The 26,002-nt window shown below is 51.1% G+C and overlaps 1 protein-coding gene across 2 annotated transcripts; it reads right to left on the bottom strand.

Annotated features, from left to right (window-relative positions):
• Nucleotides 1–302: 302 nt before the first annotated feature.
• Nucleotides 303–25,368, bottom strand: LOC119956284 (28 kDa heat- and acid-stable phosphoprotein-like). 2 transcript variants are annotated; one of them, XM_038783366.1, is made up of 6 exons: nucleotides 25,217–25,368; nucleotides 14,512–14,594; nucleotides 12,971–13,033; nucleotides 6,902–7,026; nucleotides 5,488–5,639; nucleotides 303–3,781 (listed from the first exon to the last, which is right to left on the bottom strand). In XM_038783366.1, exons 1-6 carry the CDS (start codon nucleotides 25,227–25,229, stop codon nucleotides 3,762–3,764), a joined length of 456 nt encoding a protein of 151 aa, XP_038639294.1. In that variant the 5' UTR covers nucleotides 25,230–25,368; the 3' UTR covers nucleotides 303–3,761. The 2 variants fall into 2 exon arrangements, with proteins under 2 accessions (XP_038639294.1, XP_038639295.1); XM_038783367.1 differs by having other exon boundaries at nucleotides 14,512–14,596; nucleotides 25,220–25,336.
• Nucleotides 25,369–26,002: the final 634 nt, after the last annotated feature.

Genomic DNA, 26,002 nt, shown 5'->3' with positions numbered 1-26,002 from the left:
CGAGAATTCCACACACCATTGACTCTTTTGAGAAAAAACAAATTCTCCGGTCTTTAAATGGTAGAGCTCTTACTGGTAAACTGTGTCCCCTGGTTCCCTTCTCTACCCACAAGTGGAAACATCCTCCCAGTCGGTGAGCACAGGGGGCAAGTAGGAGGTGTCGAGTCAGAGAGCAGCAGAATTTGCAGAGGGTGGAGAATGGGACACCAGCCAAGAGAGAGTTGGAAAGTCTGGAGGGGGACAAGGACAGATCCATGAATTACAGGATGCCTCTTATTTAAATAAAAACACGAGACAGGCAATTTCTTCCAGAGGTTTTATTTCAATTTAAATTTTAAAAAAGCATTCTTTAACCCTGTGATTATGTCGCAACACTAGATTGCTGAGGGATTTCCGTCTGGATATCAAACAGAAGCCCACAATGCAGGCTCTAGCCCTTGACAGTTCATTAACTCCATCCCCAGAATTCTCTGGTGGGAATCTTCCAGACAGGTGACAGCTCCCAGGAACTGAACTAGAGGACGAATGATTGGGCGTCTAGTTGCAGGGAGGAAGTGGTTGACAAAGTGGACTCTTAATATTATGTAGAGAAAACAGTGGAAAGAATAAAGATGTCAGCTTGAATCATACCTGCTTATAGCCCCGAAAGATGAGCTGAAGGTGGCCACACTCCAGCCCACACGTTTTCACAATGGAGTTGGTTCGGCAAAGGGATGCGAGCAGGTTGGGGGCGAGACACTCCCGATTGAAGTAGAGCTGGCTACACAAATGTAGCCACAGTCCCACCACCTCAGGCGAGGGGCAAGTTTGAGAAGACGGACGGGGCCTTCGTGAATAACCTCAGCTAGTATGGGAATTGAAATTGAACCCGCGCTGTTGGTGTCGCTCTGCATCATGAACAGCCCCCTCCCCCACACGAGAAATTAAATGTTGGGATCTTTCAGATCACGAGCTGCAGTCGGTTGAAACCTCAAACATCAATCTGGTAGAATGCCGTTGATCGTTCCTGCTCCACAGGGAACACTTCCCATTGCCTTCAAGGATAGTCTAGAGCATGAGATTAAATTGTGCGCTGGAGAAAGGACCTGCTACGGCGCTGCCTCAATTGTTAATTGCAGCGCGGCTTGGGTGCAAATCAACCGTGGCCTCCTGTGATTTGTGAATGAATTTGCAAAATGATCTTAGGAGCATTGTAGGCATAAAGGAAGGCGGGATGTCAGGGGACATTCACCACATCTGAATAAAGTATATGGATGGCTGCATGGTGGTGGATTGTCACTTGTTAAATTTTAGTTCAGGATCCTTCCGAATCAACAATTTGCTTCAGGAGCAAACAGTCTTGAGGCTGTGGCCAGCCAGGTAAACTACTGAGACACACGCACACAGCGTTCTGATAACAGGAAATACAACTGGAGGCAAAGGCTACTGAAGGCGAATAGTAAATCTGCACACCTGCACACGTTTCGTAGGGATTTTTAGTTGTGTTTTAGCAGCTGGGATGACTCGGTCTTCACTGCAATCCGCCTTGCTCGGGAGCCAAGAGACAAGGGGAATAGCAAAGGCTCAGTTCAATGAAGAGTAAATGGGGGTTTAAAAGGCATGTGTCATGGGTAAAGTGGATGACAAACTGGCATCCCCGGGTTGAGATACGAATGTGGCTGTCTCGCCATCGAGTGCTCCCAGCCTACTTGCTGCAGAGGGGCCCGGGTGGGTGGCACCTTCAGTGTTTTAAGAGGAACAGGGACCCATTGAGACCAGGGGAGAGACGGTGTTGGGCCCAGCTGAGATGTACCGAATTTCGCGAGGGCTGCTTTTCTTTTCAAACATATGCCTCAGGAGAGACTCAATCTAAAATGGACATCAATGCCTGGACATTTAAAAACAGAGTTCTGGTAGAGGGACACCTTTTCTTGTAACCACAGCTCACTAGGTACCTCTACGCTTTGGCCCGAGTTTACAGGCTTCATGTAGAGAGAAGCTATTGCAAAATTAGAATTTTATTGATGCGCCGCGAAAATTAATATCGAAAATGTAAAACCGAAGATACTAGAAACACAGAGGTTGATTCTGCCCGAAGGAGAAAGGATAAAACTTCAACCATCAGCCCTTTTCAACATGGGCACTGACTGGGGAGAATGGAGTCGTAATTCTTCCCGACAAGCCCTGTACCAGCCCCCTCAAACCCCGGTCACCTTGCTGAGGCTTCTGCACACACCAATGGTACCTCACACACTCAGGCCAGGGCGACAGGCGATGCAAGGTTATGTGACCTCCAGGGGCACTACAGACCAACAGTTCCACCCCAACCATTGCATGCATTGCACTTCCCAGAGGCAGTCACCAGAGAGTGATCCAGGAGGATCCCGAGGCACAAGGGGAACTTAAAAAGTAACATTGCCACCCCTTCTCTCTTTACCGTGCCCCCTCACCCCCAGGTCTACCTAGAGCACTCCAGCAACCGAGGTCCGACATTGACCAAAAATAACCACAGGGCAGAAATTGAATCTGGGAAGTTCAGATCGGAGAGTTGTTTATATTTCAGTTTTCCAGCCCCTCTGATCTCCTTTGGAACCTACACGGAGAGTTGAGGAGAAATTAACCAGCCAACTCTCCCACAAACAGGCACAAAAAAAAAACAACCTAAAGGAATTGGCGTGAGGCGTGGAAACTGGATATACCTCGCAACATGCGCAAGGGGGGGGGGGGGGGGGGGGGGGGGGGGGGGAAATAAAAGTAACTGTCCATTTGCAACAATGTCAGCGTAACAACGCCCTCTGACCTTTCCCACAACAGAGGCGGTTCCTTATGTTAATTAGCTCATAGCACCAGCAACCAATGAAGCTTGGACACACCAACAGTCTGGCAGTAAAAAGTGAAGAAAAAAAAAGAGACAGACTTGGCGAATGGGAATAAAGCTGAAAATAGGGGTTCAAATTCAAAAATAAATTGACAAGAGAACGCAGACTTAAATGGGCAGTGCCAGTAAATCACCCGGGAAAAAGACAAAACCACACCCTCGGAACACCCTGTAGCCCAATTACTTAACCAGAAAATGCTTGGAAGTAGAAGCCAATCGTTTAGTTCCTCCCCCCCCCCCCCCCCCCCACCACCTTAGAATGATATGCTTGCGGAACCTCTGTCGACAAGACTGACATGTAATCAGCCCCAGATGTCTGGCAGGAGTACATACTTTCCTGCGGGAGCAATTCCAACCTGCAGCTCCCCCCCCACCTTCAAAAAAATATATGATCCAGTTTACCATCTTGCTACTATTAATAAATTTATGAAAGCCAACAATGAGATGGAAGGGTGGTGAACTCGAGGAGCTTTGAACAAGCAGGTCTGTAGCTGGTGGGACCTGGCCAGTGAAGGGGGTACCCAAACTCTCGCTACTTATTTGAACTCCTAATTGCTTCAGCGCTGACAGATCATATGGCACTTCCTTTTAAACAATTGCAAGTCTTTCAGCCACAATATCAATGGTGCTTCTAAAAGCACGCAGCTGGATTTTTAAAGCAAACACCCGTTTATTCATGCCTAATTGGAAGGGTAAAAATCCAAACACTGCTCAGTCCCGGCCCCTCCCCCCCCCCGCTGGCCAGACCCAGTTGCGGCGAGTGGCGTCATGGGTGGGTTTTGTTTTGTGGGTTTTTTTTTTTCTTTTTTTGTTTGCGATGAGCTGTGTGTGGGGAGCAGACAGTCTGACTGCCCCGGCCTGTCCCTTCCAAGTGCCCAGATGAAGCTGCCAGGCTCATTCGGCACTACGCCTTTGCTTCTTTTCCTGAAAAAGAAAAACGGCGGGGAGAAAAAAAACCGTTATCCTTTTGCACGCCAATCACTTTACCCGCACCATTGCCACTCTAATTTTCAAATTCTCCATTTTATGCCACCGTTGAAAGTTTCTCTCTTCTCGCTGCTCACAGTCTCAGGGTTTCAATCGCCGTGCAGCAGCTTCTATGCCCACGCGCACTGTACCCCACCCCTCCCATGCCTTAGTCAGAGGCAGATCTAGAAAGGCTGTGCCCAGTTACATATTGGGGAGGGGGGGCGTGCTGACCCAAGACCACAGCACCTCCCCATCATCCCCTGGACACTCTGATCTACACTGGCTCCCAATCCAGCTAACATCCCTAATTGAACATTTTCATCTTTGGTTTCAAATCCCTCCGTGGTCCTGCGCCTGCCTCGTGTAACCTCCTCCGACAATCCTCTAAAACGATCATGGCCTCCCCAAGTGTGGCGACTTAAAAAAATAAAAATTTAAGAGTACCCAATTCATTTTTTTCCAGTTAAGGGGCAATTTAGCGTGGCCAATCCACCTACCCTGCACATCTTTGGGTCGTGGGGGTGAAACTCGCGCAAACACGGGGAGAATGTGCAAACTCCACACGGACAGTGACCCAAAATCGAACCGGAGACCTCGGCGTCGTGAGGCAGCAGTGCTAACCACTGTGCCGTGCTGCCCTCAAGTCTGGCATCTTGATCATTCCCCCTTGTTTTGCCCCGTCGGTGGTCGTTTAACCGGCCAGCACAGCTGTCACATGGAATTACAGCCCCTGCCAATAATTTTATGTCATCTGAGATGTACGTTGACTCTCGGCTTTTAATGTATTGGAATCAATATTTTTCACCCCCCCCCCCCCCAAATGTAACAGTCTCAGGATTTCCAGTTCCAGTGACCATCTTAATTTATTACCCCACATTACCCCCAACTGTGACAGAATCACAACCATCAGTATTTCACCCTCGTGTTATACAGCTCTTCAGACCACTCAGATTTGAATAGAGGTACAATGGTGGTGCTTCACCTTTTGAGCTCAAAGTGGTGAATACAGAGTCAGTGGCAATGCCGACCTGGAGCAGGAAAAGTCTTTGGGTTACAATCGCCAAAGCTTGCCATGGATGAGGCGCTTCAATTCCACTCCCCAACCCAATGTCATTCACTTTGGCAAAGAAGCTATTTGCAGCACTGCTCCTTTTAATAATAATCTTTATTACTGCCACAAGTAGGCTTACATTAACACTGTAATGAAGTGACTGTGAAAAGCCCCTAGTCGCCACACTCCGGCACCCGTTCGGGTACACAGAGGGAGAATTCAGAATGTCCAATTCACCGAACAAGCACGTCCTTCGGGACTTGTGGGAGGAAACCGGAGCGCCCGGAGGAAACCCACCCAGACACGGGGAGAACGTGCAGACTCCACACACACAGTCCAAACCGGGAAGTGAACCTTGGACCCTGGCCCTGTGAAGTAACAGTGCTACCCACTGTGCTACTGAGGGAAGGTTTTACCAGGATCCATCTTAGATTGAAGCTCCTTCACAGGGGGAACTTACAGCCAGACGAAGGGGACTTGTACCCCTTCCCCAATGTTAATTCTGTTACTAAGTCAGGTGTAGACACCAAGGCCCCCTTCCCCTCCCCTGCCCCAGTCTGGCACTCAACAGGCATCGGCTTTCGCTGGTTACGTCAATCCTTTCACTCACCTTTCTTCTCAACCTCCCGCTTCTTGGCTGCGTCTTCCCTCTGCTTCCGAATGATGGCGAGCCGTGCCAAGTCAGCTCGCGCCTGTTCAGTCTTCCCTTCAAGGTGGAGTTTCATATACCTCTCCCGTGCTTGCTGTTTCTCTAACTCTTCCCTGGCATATGATTAGATAGAAGGTGGGGAGGAGGAAGGGAAAGGAAGGAAGAAATTGAACAAAATTCATATTACTCTTGCATAATTTTTTGACCTCATGGCTGAAGTTACATTTTTATTACGTGACTGTAAATAAACGGGTTTGTAAATTCATTAAACAAACACTAGAGAAACACAACAGCAAGCCTGAAGTGAGGACCTTTTCTTGTGACTTCCTTTTGGAGAAGAGCCTATCCTAATCTATATGGAGGGACATGAACGAATATACAGCGAGATCTCATAGAATTTACAGTGCAGGAGGCGGCCATTCAGCCCATTGAGTCTGTACCGGCCCTTGGAAAGAGCACCCTACCCAAGCCTCCACCCTATCCCCACACCTCCACCTGGTCGGTGTAACCCCATCTAACTTTTTTTGGACACTAAGGGTAATTTAGCATGGCCAATCCACCTAACCTGCACAACTTTGGACTGTGGGAGGAAACCGGTGCACCCGGAGGAAACCCACACACACACGGGGAGAACGTGCAGACTCCACAGATGGGGGCGGCTTGTGGCACATTGTTGCCTACGATGCTGAGGACCCGGGTTCGAATCCCGGCCCATGGTCACTGTCCGTGTGGAGTTTGCACATTCTCCCCGTGTCTGCGTGGGTTTCACCCCCACAACCCAAAGATGTGCAGGGTAGGTGGATTGGCCGCGCTAAATTGCCCCTTAATTGGAAAAAATGAATTGGGTACTCTAAATTTATTTTTAAAAAAGACTCCACACAGGCAAGCCGAGAATCGAACCTGGGACCCTGGAGCTGTGAAGCAACTGTGCTAACCACTGTGCTACCGTTTGCCCACTTTAAATGTCGGGGATGGGAGGTAATCCGAAAAAATGCGGCGATCGAGACTGGGCGTGCGATAGGATACGAGCGGATCTGTGGGGGGCTGAAGTGGAGGGAAAGTAGAAGATAAGAAGCTGGCCGGGAAGGAGGGCATCTCACTTCCAGGAGGGCTGCTTCAGTGTCAGGTGGGCTAAATTGGAGGGCGGAGGTGGCCCAATGCTTTCAGATCAGAGACAAACCCAGCAAGTAATCCGACTGAACAAAGGCATTGAATGTTGGTTCATCTCAAGATCGTGGGCTGGGAGAGGGATGGAGCACGGATTTTGTGGTGGACGTGATGCACGTGCTAATGGAGGACACGTTACACTGTCAATTGGCCCAGAGAGAGAATATTACCCGTTTCAAATGTGACACAGGCTGAATCTTTTTCTTACCTTTCCCGCCTGCTGAGCTCACGGTTAGGGGGATTGAGGTCCAAGGCGGTCACCTTCTTGTTTTTCTGAACTATTCGATTTGGGTTCTCGATTTCTATTAAACCCTCCACTCCTTTCTTCTTGGGCTGGAATCGGGAGAAAAAGGAAAAGATTCAGATCTCACCATAATTCCTTCATCAAATCAATTTCAAACAACCCAAGAATTATTTCTTCACTGGGCGGGCGGGTGAGGAGGAAACAAAATTTACAAATACCCACACAGTTCAATTATACTGTCTGCACCCGAAACATTAATCTGCCCTTTGCTGAATTCCTCTGGCGATATCGCAACAATTGGTTATTTCAACTCCTTCGGCCCCCCTGATGCCCAATGGTGACCATTCAAAGATTAACAGGTTTACTGATTCTGCCTACGGCAAAGACTGGTGTGAGAAGCCCCCTACACCTCGAGCACAGGAATACAGCTCGTTACTCTTCCAAAAACACAAAATTATTCCCTAGATAGGGTAGAACGTGTAACTCACAGCCATGTGGAGTGGTTGAGGTGAACCACATCAAAGTATTTAAGGAGAAAGCAGGTTAACGTTTAAAAAAAAAAATTTAGAGTACCAATTCATTTATTTTTCCAATTAAGGGGCAATTTAGTGTGTTTGATCCACCTACCCTGCACATCTTTGGGTTGTGGGGATGAAACCCACGCAAACACGGGGAGAATGTGCAAACTCCACACGGACAGTGACCCAGAGCCAGGATCGAACCTGGGACCTCGGCGCCGTGAGACAACAGGGCTAACCCTCTGCGCCACCGTGCTGCCCGAACGCAGGTTAACATGAGGGAGAAAGGAATAGAGGGATCTGCTGATAGGGCAAGAGGAAGAATGGGAGGGGGTAAGAGGAGGAATGGGAGGGGGTAAGAGGAGGAATGGGAGGGGACTTGTGTGGAAGAAGACTCAAATGACCTGATCTTGTGCTGCAAATTCTATGTACGAATGCAACCACGGTCTAGAATAGAACAAAATTTCAATCTTCCCAGTCTCAAATCACAGGCATGTACAGGTTTCATTTGTTCATCACTGGGTTGTGGCAGATTTGCTGAATCTGCCTCCCGAATCTTCAGCGGCAAGCCTGCTATATGAACAAGAATCACTCTTCAGCCTTGTGCCTTGTTCACTGGGGGGGGGGGGGGGGGGGGGGGGGAATGACACGAGGAAGCAGGGTGAATCCAGTTTCCATGCAAGCAAAAGAGCCCCATTAAAATAACCTACTGGTTTAAAAGGCAAACATTCCGTTGGGTGGGGGTGGGAGAGGAGCTGGGTCCCAGTTGATGACTAAGGATCTCACTGTCCAGGGAAATCGGAGGGATAGAGCCATAATTCTGGAGAGAAGTGGGAACGTGGGCTTCACAACCAGGCAACACCAGTACACACTCTTTAGCTCTACAGACAGAGACCACCTCCGAACACCACACCCTCGGGACTTTGGTTGTGGCTATGCCTAGGTAGGTCGCACGGTCGGCAGCACCCGCCGATAACGGACTTTTCGACCCTTTTAAGGAGCTCCAGCGGGACTTTGGCGACGATTCCCAGTGTGGGAAGGAAACAGTGAGGGTCCCCCAGCGATGTATGGAGTGGACCAGGAGTGGGGCGGTCAAAAAAGCGGATTTGGAGAAGAGAGACGAACAGGCGCGAACAAACAAGATGGCGGCCGGCGGGGATCAGGCAGCGTGGTCCAGTGGTCACGGGAGCAGCAGGAGTTTCTCAGAAGCTGCTTCGATGAGTTAAAGGCAGAGATGTTGGCCCCTATGAAGGCGTCGATTGAAAGGCTGGTGGAGACCAAGAAGATGCAGGGGACGGCGGTCAAGGAGGTGCAGCAGAAGGCCTCTGGTAACGAGGATGAGATTTTGGGCCTGGCGGTTAGAGTCGAGGCACACGAGGCGCTGCACAAAAAATGGCAGGAGAGGCTGGAGGACCTGGAGAATAGGTCAAGGAGGCAGATCCTGTGGATTCTGGGTCTCCCTGAAGGCGTGGAGGGGTCGGATGCTGGTGCGTATGTGCCCACGATGCTGGGAACACTGATGGGTGCGGGGGCTTTCCCGCGGCCCCTGGAGCTGGATGGGACGCAGAGTGTCCTGGCAAGGAGGCCGAAGGCGAACGAGCCGCCGATAGCTATGGTGGTAAGGTTCCACCGCTTCACCGACAAGGAGTGTGTCCTGCGATGGGCGAAGGAGTGAAGCAGCAGGTGGGAGAACACCGAGATCCATATTTATCAGGACTGGAGTGCAGAGCTGGCCAAGAAGCGGCGGGATTCAACCGGGCCAAGGCGGTCCTCTGCGGAAAGGGGGTGAAGTTCGGACTGTTACAACGGCGAGGCTGTGGGTTACATATCAGGACCGGCACCACGATTTCGACGGGGCGTGGACTTTCATCAAGAATGAGAAGCTGTACTCGAGTTAATGGACTGCAGTGTGTGGGGGTTGTTGGTTTGGGGGGGGGGGGGGGGGGGGGATGTTATGTTGGGGTTTCCCCCGTGTTTTTGTGGCCCCTTTGCCCTGGGCCCTCGAGGCTCTGGGCGAGGTCGCAGTTGAGAAGAGCTGCGTCACAGGAGGTGGGGTTGGCCCAGATAGGGAGCGCGGTTTACCCGTGAAATGGTGGGAGTGGCACATGAAGCTGGGGGTTTGAGTGTACGGTGTGGGGGGGGGGGGGGGGGGGGGGGGGGGTATTGTGGCGGATAAAGGGGGTAGATATATTCTTGAAGCGGATGTTGAGTAGGATTCCGGACCAGATGAGGGAAGTGGATCCGTGGAGATTCGCTAGGCCAAGGATGAAGGAGTTTTCCTTCTTCTTCCACGTGCACAAGGCGTACTCGCGGATTGACTTTTTCGTGGTAAGTAGGGTGCTAATCCCGAGAGTGGAGGGTTGGAGTATTCGGCCATTGCGATCTCGGACCATGCCCCGCACTGGGTGGAGTTGGGGCTGGGGGAGGTGAGAGGTTTCCACAGGTGGAGGAGGGGTGAGTAGAGGGATTGGGGGCCCCGATTGAGTTGGAGGAAGTGGTAAAGTGGTATGCAGGCAGGTGAGGCCCCAGGACCGGATGGGTATCCCGTAGAGTTTTATGGGAAATTCTCGGAGCTGCTGGGTCCGCTGTTGTCAAGGACTTTCAATGTGGCCAAGGGAAAGGGAACCCTTCCCCCGACGATGTTGCAGGCTCTGATCTCACTGCTGAAAGTTTGCAGCTATTACTGGGCAGCGAATATATCCATGATTCAGAAATGGGTAATGGAGGGAGAGGGGGTGGCGTGGAAACGGTTGGAAGCGGTGTCTTGCAAAGATACAGTACTAGCTTGGGGGCACTGATAGCGGCACCATTGCCGCTTTTGCCAACGTGGTATACCACGAGCCGTGTGCGCCATCTACAAAGTGCACTGCAACAACTCACGAAGGCTCCTTCAACAAACCCAACGGCCACTACCTTCTGGAAGAGCAAGGGCAGCAAATGCCTGGCAACACCGCCACTGGAGGTTCCCCTCGTGAGCCGGATCCCAAATAATGACGAGCCAGAATACAGGAGGGAGTGGTGCAGCGACAACAAACTATCCTTCAATGCCAGCAAAACTAAAGAGCTGGTTATGGACTTCAGGAAGCATGTAACCTCCAGGATTACAGGTACCTCCAGGATATACAACATTCCTCCAACTGCTGCTCTCGCCGCATCCTGAAAGCCGCACTCAGTGCCATGCGCTGTCACATGAAGACAGTCGTCATCTCTCTCCAGCAGCACCATCTTTCTTTCAAAGCTGTCCCTGTCCCCAGTTTCATTTCATCCTTCGCGTCATTCAACGCCTTAGCAAGATGTCAAGGAACACAAGCTTCAACAACTCAATCAGCCCAACTCCTTTACCGATACATTGATGATAACTTTGGTGCCGCGTCATGCTCTCGCCCGGACCTGGAAAAATTCATCAAGTTTCCACCCCTCCATCACTTTCACCTGGTCCATCTCAGACACTTCCATTCCCTTCCTTGATCTTTCTGTCTCCATTTCCAGCAATAGACTATCCACTAATATCCACTACAAGCCCACTGACTCCCACAGCTATCTGGACTACAGCTCTTCACATCCTACACCCTGTAAGAACTCCATCCCTTTCTCTCAACTCCTTGGCTTCAATCGCATTTGTTCCGATGATGCCACTTTCCAAAATGGTGCTTCGAAAATGTGTTCCTTCTTCCTCAACCGTGATTTCCCACCGACAGTTGTGGGCCCTGCATCTCTTCCAATTTGGTCTACTGTATCCGCTGCTCCCAATGTGGTCTCCTCTATAATCGGAGAGCCCAAACGCAGACTGGGTGATCGTTTTGCTGAACATCTTCGGTCTGTGCGCATTCAGGATCCTGACCTTCCTGTCGCTTGCCATTTTAACAAAAGACCCTGCTCCCATGCCCACATGCCTGTTCTTGGCTTGCTGCAATGTTCCATTGAAGCTCAACGCAAACTGGAGGAATAACATCTCATCTTCCGGTTAGGCTCGCTACAGCCTTCCGGCCTGAACATCGAATTCAACAACTTCAGATGATCAGCTCTACCCCACCTCAACCCATTTGTTTTCATCCCATTTCATTTCAACTGTCTTTTACCAGTTCTTTCTTTCTTAATATATATTTAATTCTCCCCCCCCCCTATCCACCTTTCCTTCACCTCTCTCCTCTTTGCTTCCCCCTTCCCCTCTCCCCACATCCTCTGATGTTAGTTTCTCTGCTGTTTGACCTTTCACATCTTTTGTTCTCTCTGGGGACTGCCATTAACACTCTTTCCCCTTGGTTTCTGTGGCCATTAGCACCCATTTTCCCTGGGTTTCTGTGGCTATGACTCGTCTTTCATTCTCACTCCACAGTATAAATATTCCCTACTTTCTCGATCTGTTAGCTTTGACAAAGAGTCATCCGACTCGAAACGTTCGCTCTTTTCTCTCCCTACAGATGCTGCCAGACTTGCTGAGATTTTCCAGCATTTTCAATTTTGTTTCAGACTGCAGTATCCGCAGTAATTTGCTTTTATCAGGAAGCAAAGTACTGTACACACCCCTGTCAGCATCAACGGGACCGAGGTGGAGATGGTTGACAGCTTCAAATTCCTAGGGATGCACATCTCCAAAAATCTGTCCTGGTCCACCCACGTCGACGCTACTACCAAGAAAGCACAACAGCGCCTATACTTCCTCAGGGAACTAAGGAAATTTGTCATGTCCATATTAACCCTTACCAACTTTTACAGATGCACCACAAAAAGCATCCTATTGGGCTGCATCACAGCCTGGTATGGCAACTGCTCGGCCCAAGACCGCAAGAAACTTCAGAGAGTCGTGAACACCGCCCAGTCCATCACACAAACTTGCCTCCCATCCACTGACTCCATCTACACCTCCCGCTGCCTGGGGAAAGCGGGCAGCATAATCAAAGACCCCTCCCACCCGGCTTACTCACTCTGCCAACTTCTTCCATCGGGCAGGGGATACAAAAGTGAGAACACGCACAGACTCAAAAACAGCTTCTTCCTCGCTGTTACCAGACTCCTAAATGACCCTCCTATGGACTGACCTCATTAACGCTACACCCCTGTATGCTTCACAAATGCTGGTGTTATGTAGTTCCATTGTATTGCCCCATTATGTATTTTCTTTTATTTTCTCTTCATGTACTTAATGATCTGTTTGCAGAAAAATACTTTCCACTGTATGTCGGTACACGTGACAATAAACAAATCCAATCCAGTCCAAGTCACTCACCATACTGACTTGGAAATATATTGGCTATTCCTTTATAGTCACTGGGTCACAATCCTGGAACTCCCTCCCTAACAGCACTGTGGCTGTACCTACACCACATGGACTGCAGCGGTTCAAGAAGGCAACTTACCACCACCTTCTCAAGGTCGATTAGGGGTGGCCTAGCCAATGCTGGCCTAGCCAGTGATGCCCACATCATGTAAATGAATGAAAAAAGACTGCAGGGGGACAGCAGAACCTGGGCAGAAAGAGCAAAAAAGCAGCATTTATCCCTGTCAGGGCACTCACCTCAGAGTCATCTTCACTGCTGTCAGAATCAGGGTCACTTGCGTTTTCTGGCAGGTCTTTTGCCTATAGGTTTAAAAACAATTTGCATTAGCTTGGACAGCAACGGATGGATTTAATCAGTAAATTCTATATTCCAGAGAGAGAGGGAGAGAGAGAGAGAGAGAGAGTGGGAGGCGAGGGACATCAGACAGGAGAGTGCAAATATCTCCACTTGTTCTATTGTGTGTTACATGTTAATTGTAAACCAACACGAACACGCTAGTGGACCAATTTAACATTCCCCATCAGAGTTCAGATGTTGGTCATGACCAGTTTTGCATCACGCACAAAGAACTGGGCTGAATACTGTCCAAAGGTTTGCACTGGAGTGCTGACCTCGGGCTGCATTAGAGTGCTGAGGTGGGAGTTTTGCGACTGAGGGAGTTTGGCGAGGGAGCGAGGTGCTCCTTTCATTTCCTACCTGCCCTCAAAAGAGCGTGAGGGGAGTTGGGAGTTTACAAAGAGTGCAGCTGAGTGGCGAGTAAGGCCTGCTGGGTATTTTTTCAAACCAGAGTGAATTGTAAGTCATTGTTTTAGCAAGGGTAGGAATTTAGTTGATTTATTCGAGAGCGGAGAGGAGAGAGCTGACCGGTTCAGGAGAGAACCGGAGAGCTGCACGAGAAGGTAGGAGGTTTAACTGGAGAGCAACACGGGAAGGTAGGAGGAGGTTCTCACACTCTCTTTTGTACTGACTTAGATGACTGAGTGTTCCGACTGGGGGGGGAAAAAAACTGAAAAGTGCCAGTTGAATTCATGCTCACTGCACCAAGACTGCCCCGAGTTTACGTCACAGCAGTCAGATGGAGAGGACTTTACATCCTAATAATCTGGACTGGTTTATAGATCAGGCTTCAGGAAGCAAAAGGACAATGCGCCTCCATAGCCCAGTCTCTTTTACTCCCCCCAGCTCAATTTAAACTCAAACTTCAGTGTAAAAGGACAGGGAGTCTCAACAGCAGGAATGATTCAGGTTCCATTACAAAAGGCCTGGAGCAGCAGGTAGCTTTCCAAAAGCTCGTGAACCTGGAGAAACCTCTTCACCATCCTTGCCTCCTTTAAGCAGTTCCTTAATATTTACCGGCCAGTCACTGATCTTTTCTAAAATTTACAGTACCCAATTCATTTCTTTCCAATTAAGGGGCAATTTAGCATGGCCAATCCACCTACCCTGCACATCTGTGTGTTGTGGGGCGAGACCCACGCAGACACAGGGAGAATGTGCAAACTCCACACGGGCAGTGACCCGGGGCCGGGATCAAACCTGGGATCTTGGCGCCGTGAGGCAGCAGTGCTAACCACTGCGCCACCCAGTCGCTGATCTAATATTACAGGAGTTTTGGGTGTCAAATTATTTGATAATGCTCCTGTGTTGGGGATGCTTTACTAAATTAACGATGCTGTATAAACGTATCAATGACTCAATGTTGCTGACGTGCAAAGTATCCAGTGTGCAGGAGTCGCTGCCTGGTTTACTGATTTGGTTACAGCTGCCAGAAACTTGCCTTTTCTTTCTCTGCTTTCATCTGAGCATCAATCTCATCTGGGTTTGTAAACTGCTTCGCCCTCCCCTTGTGGCCTCGTTTACCTGAAGGAATTAAAGAAAGGATGTTCCCATTAGAAGCTGCAAACAAGCCTGGGGGACATTGTGCAGCCAAGGTTTGCAAGCTGCATAGGTTCAGTGTGTTCGGGACTGGATGGGAGCAATTTCCAAGTGTGAGAATCGCTCAATATTCAGTTACACGCAAATAAAACAGATTTCCTCGTCTCGTAGCTGTGGAAACAGACTTTTCCATAATTGCAAGGCAATTTTAAATGTTATTTTTAAATGATAATTGTTACAAACCGTACAGAAATCAAAGTTCGAAATATATTTATAGAAATTACTTTGGGTTTAATCATCCTGTTCCAGAGACACCAATGCAGGTACCTGGTTACAGGTATGGCTGCCTCTAGAGAGTTCAAAATGTAAACAGGGCAGGGTACGCATCCTCTCCCTTGAAAACACTTAAAAGCAAGGCCCAAGAATGAACTGTAGATTTTTCAGTCTATGTGGGGGTGAACTAACTTCAGAATCTTCAGTGAGCTTCCCTCCCTCAATATACTAACGGTATGGTATCAGTTTAAAGCAGAGATAAATGGTGAGCCAGTCCCTGCCCTCATTTCTTCTTATAACAATCTCTGTCTCATGCTCGCCTAGGAGTCAGAAGCTAAGCCCCCATCCTGGAAGCCTGAGCACAAGATTCAGGGCAACATTTCCAGTGCCAGGACCGAGGGAGTGCTGCTCTGCCTGAAGTGCTGTCTTTGAAATGGGACATTACACTGAGGGCTCACCTTCCCTCTCGGGGAGATGCAAGAGGTCCCATGGCCACCATTCGATGTGTCTTGGCCAGTACATATCCCTCAACAAGCACCTGGATGGCCTGCCCATCATCACGGAGGTGCTTGTGGAGCCTGGCTGTGTGTGAACTGGCTGCCACAATTCTCAGGTTAGAACAGTCACTTCATAGGTAGCACGGAGGCCCAGTGGGTTAGCCCTGCTGCATCATGGCGCCGAGGTCCCAGGTTCAATCCCGGCTCTGGGTCACTGGCCGTGTGGAATTTGCACATTCTCCCTGTGTTTGCGTGGGTTTCGCCCCCACAACCCAAAAGATGTGCAGGGGAGGTGGATTGGCCACACTAAATTGCCCCTTAATTAGAAAAAAATAATTGGGCACTCTAAATTTATATTTAAAAAAACAGTCGCTTCATTAACTAGCTGTCAAGAGCTGGGACATCTCGAAAGGAAAGTTCTTTCTTCACTCGATAATTTTCCCAATACTTAAAAATTCACTGCCAAACATTTGACAAACCAATTGTGATGGCAGGAATTAATATACAAAGCATTGCTCGAGGCAGCAATGCTGTCCTATTTGGATATTTTGCAACAAGTTTAAAAGTCTCAAAACTCTGACCAAAGAACAAAAACACGGAGTAACAACTCACAAGGTTCCTTCAATAGCACCTTCCAAAACTGTGACCTCTACCACCTAAGAGGGCAAGGGGGTAACAGAAGCATGGGAATGCCACGCCACCACCGGCAAGTTCCCCTCCAGGTCACTCACTACCCGGACGTGGAACTAGATCACCGTCCCTTCACTGTCACTAGGCCAAAACGCCAGCGGGTCTCCTGCCCACAATTTATATCCCAGCACTGTGTGTGTGTGTGTGTGTGTGTGTGTGTGTGTGTGTGTGTGTGTGTGTGCGCGCAATTTAAGGCAGCAGCTCACCACCACCCTCTCCTGGGCAATAAATGCTGGCCTAACCAGCGAAAGCTCACATCCTACTGAGGAAGAAAACAGGTACTTTAATGCGGCCATTGTCCACTTCAAATCATTTCCTGCATGAGAAATTGATTATGTCACTGATGTGGGCATGTACAGATTCCGTAACAAATATTACCCCCCCCCAGTAGGATTCACGAAGGGAGAAGATAGATATTGCACTCTGTACACTCCCCTTACCTCAGCGGAATCCTGAAGAAAACACAAGATGATCCACTTCATGAAATGATCACTTGTTCACCATGGATGGTTAAAGGACAACAATCTTTAAAGATTCTGCTTAAATGATCCCATCCCCTGAAGCTGACTGGCTGGGGCGGTGGGAGGGAAGAGAAGATTGTTCTGTAGGATAAATATTCTTGCAATCTCAGTCTGTGGCTTTGATTTAAAACTGTTATGGGCAAGTAATCCTATTTTATAAATTAAAACAGAGACTCAAATCTAGAATTAGTAAATTATTCTAAGGCAGAGTGGACTTTCAACCTCAAAACGTTGTTATTCAACTGGAGCATTTTTATATTGATCACCACACTTTCGCCCATTACCAAACTATATTAACTCCTGGCTCCGCAAAGCCTCAGATTTAAAATTTTTATCCTTGTTTAAATATCAGAGAACATACAGTGCAGAAGGAGGCCATTCGGCCCATCGCATCTGCACTGGCCCACTTAAGCCCTCACTTCCACCGTACCCCCCTAACCCAATAACCTCTCCTAACCTTTTTGGACACTAAGGGGCAATTTAGCACGGCCAATCCACCTAACCTGCACATCTTTGGACTGTGGGAGGAAACCGGAGCACCCGAGGGAAACACACGCAGAGAACGTGCAGACTCCACACAGACAGTGACCCAAGCCGGGAATCGAACCTGGGACCTTGGTGCTGTGAAGTCACAATGCTAACCACCATGTTACCATGCTGCCCCTTACGTATCGCCTGGAGAATCCTCTCCGGCCTTGCGGATTGCTCCATTAAACTTCTTTCTGTGACTCACTTCATTTAAAACCAAACCCTGTTGTTGACCGTCATGCTGTCAAATGCACAGCCCTTAAAATCCAACTTTTTGGATAGTTATCCAGCAACTTTAGAAATGGCATCAAAAACTTTGCATCACACTGTATGGAACAACAGAGCATATACCTCCTGCTAAAAGCTTACACATCAGCCAAGTTGATCAGGTGGGCCTTCCCTCTGCTTTAGCTATAACCGGCTGCTGGAACCTACATCTCTGTCGGTTCCAATCAGAGGTAGGAAGATACTGTGGAAGCAGGGAGCAAAGTCAGCCCCTTCTGTGAAAGGTGGGTGGGTGTGTCACGAACCTCCTTGTGGCCAGCACCGAAAGCCTTGGATAAAGACGCACTGGGGCCGCAACCTCACGCGGAAAGGTGTCGAATCTTTTGTATACAAGTCAAACTGCACGGTGTATATATAGAAAACAACTGGTGCTTTAAAAAAAGCACTTCTGCTTTCCTTCCTTTCTAATCTGCTGTCTCTGCACGTTACTTGCTGCCGTTACACCCATATCCAGTCTTTATTGCGTCAGTCCCACGGTTTCAGTAAACCGAGTGACTAAGAACCCTCAACATACCTGAATATAGCAACTTGAACGTCAATCAGCCCCGTAACCCTCCCCTAACAGGCGCCGGAATGTGGCGACTAGGGGCTTTTCACAGTAAGTTCATTGAAGTCTACTCGTGACATTTCATTTTCATTTCTTTTTCATTTTCAATCATAGCCTGATGGTAAATGTGCAAACCATCCATGACATCAAACCCTTACCATTTAACCGTAATCCACAATAAATCCCAACAGTTCCAACACAGCATGAAACACAGTGCGCCACGAGGATTTAATTACTGTCACATGGTAATTTTTATAATCACTCAGTTCGGTTCTTCCACAACTCTCTTCGCACACAGTGGGTTATCTGCATTGTACAGCTTTATCAGTTTTATTTGCCAATCGCTTAACTGGGATTCGCTTGCACACACACAACCCAAGTCTCAAAACCCCCACCAACTCGAACTTCCGACTTTGAAAAATTAGTTTTGACTGTTTCCAATTTCCCAGTTAAGCTTGTATGCGACGCACAGGAATCTCACTTTAATGGAAACTTTGAAGCCGAGACTTTCATCTTAATCTCATCAGGCTCAATGGTCAATGTGGTGAATAACTCAATTGAAACATCTACCACCCGTGTCCGGGAGGGAGAAACGCAAAACAAATTTCCAGATGGAGCAACAGAAATAAAGTGGTGGAGGGCAGGGGGGGGTGGGGATGTGCCGCCACATGAGGATTTTCCAAGCGGTTCGAAGGAAGAGAGGTTTGAGAAATAAAAACAGCAAGTATTGGAATTGCTCAGCACCTGTGATGGGGGAAGTTAACTTTTCAAGTCAGTTGACCCCCAGATGTGCTGGTTAGGTGGATAGCCCACATTAAATTGCCCTTTAATTGGGAAAAAAATAATTGGGTACTCTAAATTAAAAAAAAAAACTTTTCAAGCCAAATAAGACTTCTTCACAACTGCAGTTAAGAGGCATATTCAACTCAAAGCAGCTTCTCCTTCCCCAGATTCTGGGGCTGGTTTAGCACCCTGGGCTAAATCGCTGGCTTTGAAAGCAGACCAAGGCAGGCCAGCAGCGTGGTTCAATACCCGTACCAGCCTCCCCGAACAGGCGCCGGAATGTGGTGATTAGGGGCTTTTCACAATAACTTCATTTGAAGCCTACTTGTGACAAGCGATTTTCATTTCAGATTGTGTCAGGTCTGTTGAGTATTTCCAGTGCTTTGGCATTATTTCAGTATTTCCATCACCCACAGTATTTTGCTTTGATTTGGGGATATGGAAAGCCAGTCACACACAAGCTTGCCATTTCAGGATCCCCACTTTGCAAATTCCAAAAGGGAAAACATGGGCGGAATTCTCTGATAATGGGGCTATGTCCCCACTCCCGTGAGAAAACGGGCACGAATTACTCTGGACTTTCTTGGAGAAAGTCCAGAGGGATTCTCCAATTTTAAGGGGGCCAGCAGTGCCCCAGAGTGCTCCATGCAGCTCCAGCTGCCGATATGGGGACCTGCACTTCCAGCCGTGGGTCCGCACATGCCGCCCCCCCCCCGCAGAGCGCACTGGCCTATCGGTGGCCCCCCGATCGCAAGCCTGGCCACCCTGGAGCCCCCCCCATCCCGGCTGTTCACCAGGGAGTTCCACCCACTCCCGCCGGGTGGAACCATGAGTGAACCACGGCGGGAACTCGGCCAGTTGTGGGCACAGACTCACCGCGGGGGGGGGGCCTCGTTTAATGGCCCCCGACCGGCGCTGATTCTCCGGTCCCCGGAGAATCGTGGGAAGGCGTCGGACCCGATCACTGGTCTGACGCCCCACTCTCTGCCCCCACGCCGAGCACGATTGCGGCGCACAGGCTCGGAGAATCCCGGCCCATATCTCGTGGACGACTGGAAAAGAATGGGAACCGAAGTGTGAGAACAAGAGGGCCATGGCCAGTGCACATAAAGCTGCTGTAATCCCAGAAGAGCCCAGGAAATCTAGTTTGAGGGCTGCCTGTTGAAAGAGAAAGTAAAGAAGTCTGTGCAAAGATGATGTCCGATGCAGGAAGTATCTTCTTTGACTCAGAGCCAGAGGGCCTAAGCCAAGGTCCGACAGTGCTGCAAATGCCCAGAGTTAGAAAGACGCAGGTTTATTGAGTTAAAAGGCAGTGAAGGACTCAAATGAATTTTACTGATTGGTGGGGAAACTGTGCAAACTGATAAATATCAGTCTCCAAATGAAGAAAATCAATTCTCAGTAGCGTAATAAAGTCAGGAGATTTTGCAGCTGGCATATTAATCGACTTTTCAGATGTTGATATACTGTATTGACACATCCTGTATCAAATCTAAAAGAAATGGGATATGTACAATCCCAGATGTGATTCGTTACTGCCCCTTAACGGAAATCCCATTTTGTGATTTAATAATAATAATCTGTATTGTCACATGTTGGCTTATATTAACACTGCAATGAAGTTACTGTGAAAATTCCCTAGTCGCCTGTTCGGGTACGCAGAGGGAGAATTCAGAATGTCCAAATGACCTAACAGCACATCTTGTGGGAAGAAACCGGAGCATGCGGAGGAAACCCACGCAGACACGGGGAGAACATGCAGACTCCGCAGTGATCCAAGCCAGGAATCAAACCTGGGATCCTGGAGCTGTGAAGCAACAGTGCCAACCCATTGTGCTACCATGTCGCTGAACATTACATGCTCATTCTGAACAGTTTTAATTAAGTGGGTTCTGCTCTATTTGATGCTGTAGGCGCAGAACTAAAGACGGACCAACTGGAAGACAAACAAAAAGCCAATGAATCACAGGGCAGCCAATTGGCTGCACATCAAGATTCCACAAACAAATAAGATTAATGGAGTTTTTTCACTGGTGTTGGTCAGGCAAACAGGTCGGCCAGAGCACGAGGAGATTGTTCCTGGTTTTCTGATAATGCCGTGTGATCCTTAAGATTTACCTGAAAGGAACATGTGGGGCTTCAATTTAACATCTCATCTGACAGGTGCTACATGGGAGCATCAACATATATCACAAGCTGTAGTCCTTGAGGCCATCACCTTCAAACTCAAGAGGCCAGAGAGCCAGCAACCAAGCTGACGCTGATTCAAGCATCAATAGGAAAGGCTGCAGGGAATGCAGACACTGTCTTCCCAGCTCCGAGGGAGAGCTGGGCCAGTTCCTGGCTGGCCTGAGATTACACAGAATGGAAGCTGAATAGCATGGACAATATAATCTCCTGGAGGTCTCAAGCATTTGAGAGGGTTGAAGAGGAGCATTCCGAATTTCCTAGATCCTCTTCTGGGTTTCTCTGCCTCCCCCAGGAGATTATGAAACTGAATGGGGATGTGGACCTGTTAAGGAAGAGCCTGGGGGTGATGCTCAAGCATAATAATCAAAGTTTCTCTTGGTGACATCCTAAGGGGCTGGTTTAGCTCACTGAGCTAAATCACTGGCTTTTAAAGCAGACCAAGTAGGCCAAGCCTACTCGTGACAATAAGCGATTTTCATTTCATTTTTCATTTCAAAAGGCTTTGACAGAAACAGCTGTTTCACTGCATCAGAAATGAAGCAATATGATTATAATCATTGTGAACTTCAGTAATGTTTCAGACATGGTTACATTAACTCCAACAGGAGACAGCACTCTAGCAGGCAAGCTTTCCACATTAAGTACAGATTCATAGTTTGACAGCACAGGTTAAATTAGGTGCAGAAAACACTGAGTTCTGATCAGGCCTCAATTAAAATTAGTTCTCAAGGCCCCCAAATCACACTGTGGAATACCAGCTATGAAAGCTCAAATCTGCATTAAAATTTGCAGTTGTAATGGGTGCTAAAAGAAATGGACTACATCCTCAATACAACAAAGAGGAATTCACAGATAATAAACGAAGCATCATTTGTTCATTTAACAACTGCCATTTCAGGATCCAAATCTGAAAAAAACATTGAATAAATGATTCATTTACTGTCATTTACTCTGTCCATTAATAACTCACGCAGACACGGGGAGAACATGCAATGTGATAACAGTTTGGAAGAAGGCTGGCCACAGGATGAGTCAAAGTGAAATGTTGCACTGGAAGATGAGACTGGTAGTTCATAAACACGAGGGCAGACCAGTTACATCGAGTACAGCCTCCATCTCAATGCCACCGTTCCAACTGCTGACTCACCCATACCATTGCCTCGAGTGTCTCATTTTAAATCCTACAGGGAGGTCTCGAAGTGATAAGGAACCCCGGAACCCTCAATGCAGAAAGCGGAGACACACTCCTTAAACATTCAGGCACATTTCCACTAAGTTTGTTTTGGGGGATGGGGGGAGTAGGAATGGAAGCTCATGTACCAGATAACAGGCAGGGTGGCAGTGATGGTAACCACGTGACTGCACTTCTGAAACAGTGCAGAGGGTAAAAGGAAGAAACTGGCCAACAATTTTTTAACTCCAAAACCCCCCCCCGCCGAAAAGGTTTAACCCTTTTAAATTAAAGTGTAAGATTTCCGACTAGTTATTTCCAGAGGAATTGTTTTTAAATTTGTGATAAAACAGCCTGCCCTCCCCCCTTTCGTATTGCCTCCACTTTGAGGGACACAGTCCGCGGGTGAAAAACATTCAAACTCACAAAAGACAACCAGGTAGCCCTCACCCAGCACAGTTACTATGTTTTCCAGCATTCCGTGCCAACAAAACCGCCCACCATCAACCCCGGTGTGACTGTGGGGTAAGAACACCTCCTCCCAACCAACCCAAGGGGTGAGGTGGGGATGAACACTGCCCACCCCCCGGGTTGCTTTCGGGATGAAGCTTCCCCCCTTCCCCAAGGGTCACAGTGGGGATGAAGACCTGCCTCCCCCTCCCCAGGGTTGCAATGGGGAAGTAGGCCCCATTCACCCGAGGGTCGAAATGGGGCTGAAGCTCCCCCCAGGGTAGCTATGGGATGAAGCCCCCTCCCAGGGGTTGCCATGGGGAAGAAGGCCCCAATGCCCTGGGTCACTATGGGGATGAAGCCACACACCCCCCCCTCCTGGGTTGCTATGGGGATGAACCCGCCACCCCCCTCCCAGGCGTTGCTATGGGGAAGAAGCCCCCCCCCCCCCCCCCCCCCCCCCCGGGTCACTATGGGGATGAAGCCCACTCCCACCAGGGTCGCTATGGGGACGAAGCCCCCACCCCAGGACAGGAATAAAGCCCCCCCCCCAGCATCACTACAGGGGATGAACTCCCCCAGGGTCGCTATGGGGATGACCCCCCTGGGGTCGCTATGGGGATAACCCCACCGTCCCCACCCCCGGGGTCGTTATGGGGATAAACCTCCCCCTCCCCCCCGGGGTCGCTATGGGGATTGAACCCCCCTGGGGTCGCTATGGGGACGAACACCCCCCCCCCCCCCCCCCGGGGTCGCTATGGGGATGAACACCCCCCCCAGGGTCACTATGGGGATGAACCCCCCCCCCCCCCCCCGGGGTCGCTATGGGGATGAACCCCCCCCCCCGGGGTCGCTATGGGGATGAACCCCCCCCCCCCCCCGGGGTCGCTATGGGGATGAACCCCCCCCCCCCCCCGGGGTCGCTATGGGGATGAACCCCCCCCGGGGTCGCTATGGGGATGAACACCCCCCCCCGGGGTCGCTATGGGGATGAACCCCCCCCCGGGGGTCGCTATGGGGATGAACCCCCCCCCCGGGGTCGCTATGGGGATGAACCCCCCCCCGGGGTCGCTATGGGGATGAACCCCCCCCCCCCGGGGGTGGCTATGGGGATGAACCCCCCCCTCCCCGGGGGTGGCTATGGGGATGAACCCCCCCCTCCCCGGGGTCGCTATGGGGATGAACCCCCCCCACCCCGGGGTCGCTATGGGGATGAACCCCCCCCACCCCGGGGTCGCTATGGGGATGAACCCCCCCCGGGGTCGCTATGGGGCTGAACCCCCCCCCCCGGGTCGCTATGGGGATGAACCCCCCCCCGGGGTCGCTATGGGGATGAACCCCCCCCCCCAGGGGTCGCTATGGGGATGAACCCCCCCCCCAGGGGTCGCTATGGGGATGAACCCCCCCCCCCCAGGGGTCGCTATGGGGATGAACCCCCCCCCCCGGGGTCGCTATGGGGATGAACCCCCCCCCCCCCCCCCGGGGTCGCTATGGGGGTGAACCCCCCCCCCCCCCCGGGGTCGCTATGGGGATGAACCCCCCCCGGGGTCGCTATGGGGATGAACACCCCCCCCCGGGGTCGCTATGGGGATGAACCCCCCCCCGGGGTCGCTATGGGGATGAACCCCCCCCCCGGGGTCGCTATGGGGATGAACCCCCCCCCGGGGTCGCTATGGGGATGAACCCCCCCCCCCCCGGGGGTGGCTATGGGGATGAACCCCCCCCCCCCCGGGGGTGGCTATGGGGATGAACCCCCCCCTCCCCGGGGTCGCTATGGGGATGAACCCCCCCCACCCCGGGGTCGCTATGGGGATGAACCCCCCCCACCCCGGGGTCGCTATGGGGATGAACCCCCCCCGGGGTCGCTATGGGGATGAACCCCCCCCCCCGGGTCGCTATGGGGATGAACCCCCCCCCGGGGTCGCTATGGGGATGAACCCCCCCCCCCCAGGGGTCGCTATGGGGATGAACCCCCCCCCCAGGGGTCGCTATGGGGATGAACCCCCCCCCCCCAGGGGTCGCTATGGGGATGAACCCCCCCCCCAGGGGTCGCTATGGGGATGAACCCCCCCCCCCAGGGGTCGCTATGGGGATGAACCCCCCCCCCCAGGGGTCGCTATGGGGATGAACCCCTCCCCCCCAGGGGTCGCTATGGGGATGAACCCCCCCCCCCCCCCAGGGGGCGCTATGGGGGTGAACCCCCCCCCCCATGGGTCGCTATGGGGATGAACCCCCCCCCAGGGGTCGCTATGGGGATGACCCCCCCCCCCCAGGGGTCACTATGGGGATGAACCCCCCCCCAGGGGTCGCTATGGGGATGAACCCCCCCCCCCCAGGGGTCGCTATGGGGATGAACCCCCCCCCCCAGGGGTCGCTATGGGGATGAACCCCCCCCCCCCAGGGGTCGCTATGGGGATGAACCCCCCCCCCCAGGGGTCGCTATGGGGATGAACCCCCCCCCCCCAGGGGTCGCTATGGGGATGAACCCCCCCCCCCCCAGGGGTCGCTATGGGGATGAACCTCCCCCCGGGGTCGCTATGGGGATGACCGCCCTCGGCCGGCCGGTCGGTCGGTAAGGGGCCTATCGCTAGGCCGCGGCCTCCCGTTTGAACGCCCCTTCTCCTCCCCGCCCCCGGCGGTGGTAGTTAGTCCCCCTCCGGCGCCCCTCTCACCTCCCCGCGGCATGGCGGCAGCGTCCGGAACGAGCGATTGAAGCGAAGGCCGGGCAGCAGCGCGCTCTCCCCCTCCTCAGCGGGCGGTGCGCTCAGCGCCTCTCACCTCCCCCACCACCGGAAGCTGACGCCACATCCGCCCGGCCAGCCAATCACAGCGCTGGTGACCTCATTCACCGCCGCGCAGCCAACCAGAGAGCCGGATCCCCCGGGAGACCCGCCCTGGCCGGACGTCACACTGGTTGACAGGTAAAGGCTACCAATCAGCAGCGCGAAACCGGCGGCACGTGACCCCTACGTCCCATTGATAAAAAATAATGGAGGGAGGGTGACGTCGCCAGCAGCGCTGGGCTGTGATTGGCCAGTGAGGGGAGGTTGACCTCAACCTGCGGGCGAATGGGGAAGGAGAGGGGTCAAACCCAAGACTTGGCCAATTTGGTTTATTTTGTTGTGGGTGGGTGGGTAGTTGGGGTCAGCACTGTCCAGACTCCGACCGTTGGGCAGCGAGGGTCTCGATGGCCATTCCCAAGCCGAGACAGGCAACTGAGGTTCCAGAGAGAGAAATCCAACAAACTCCCTTGACCACTCTCTGCATGACCGGGGTGGGTGTCCAGGGGGTGGGGGGTTCATCCCCATCCTGGTGGCTTTGTAACCCTACCCCAGTTCGGTGGGCTGGCTGGGAGCTACACAGAGCTGGAACTTCAATGTGGGCAGCAAATTGATTGGGGGTTGGGAGAGATAGCCCCACTCTACCTATGTTATAGTCATCAATATCCTGGGTGCATT

Source organism: Scyliorhinus canicula, chromosome 23 (genome assembly GCF_902713615.1).
Source record: "Scyliorhinus canicula chromosome 23, sScyCan1.1, whole genome shotgun sequence".
Lineage (NCBI taxonomy): Eukaryota > Metazoa > Chordata > Chondrichthyes > Carcharhiniformes > Scyliorhinidae > Scyliorhinus > Scyliorhinus canicula.
Note: the sequence above shows the minus strand (reverse complement) of the source record. Positions and strands in the feature narration are given on the sequence as shown.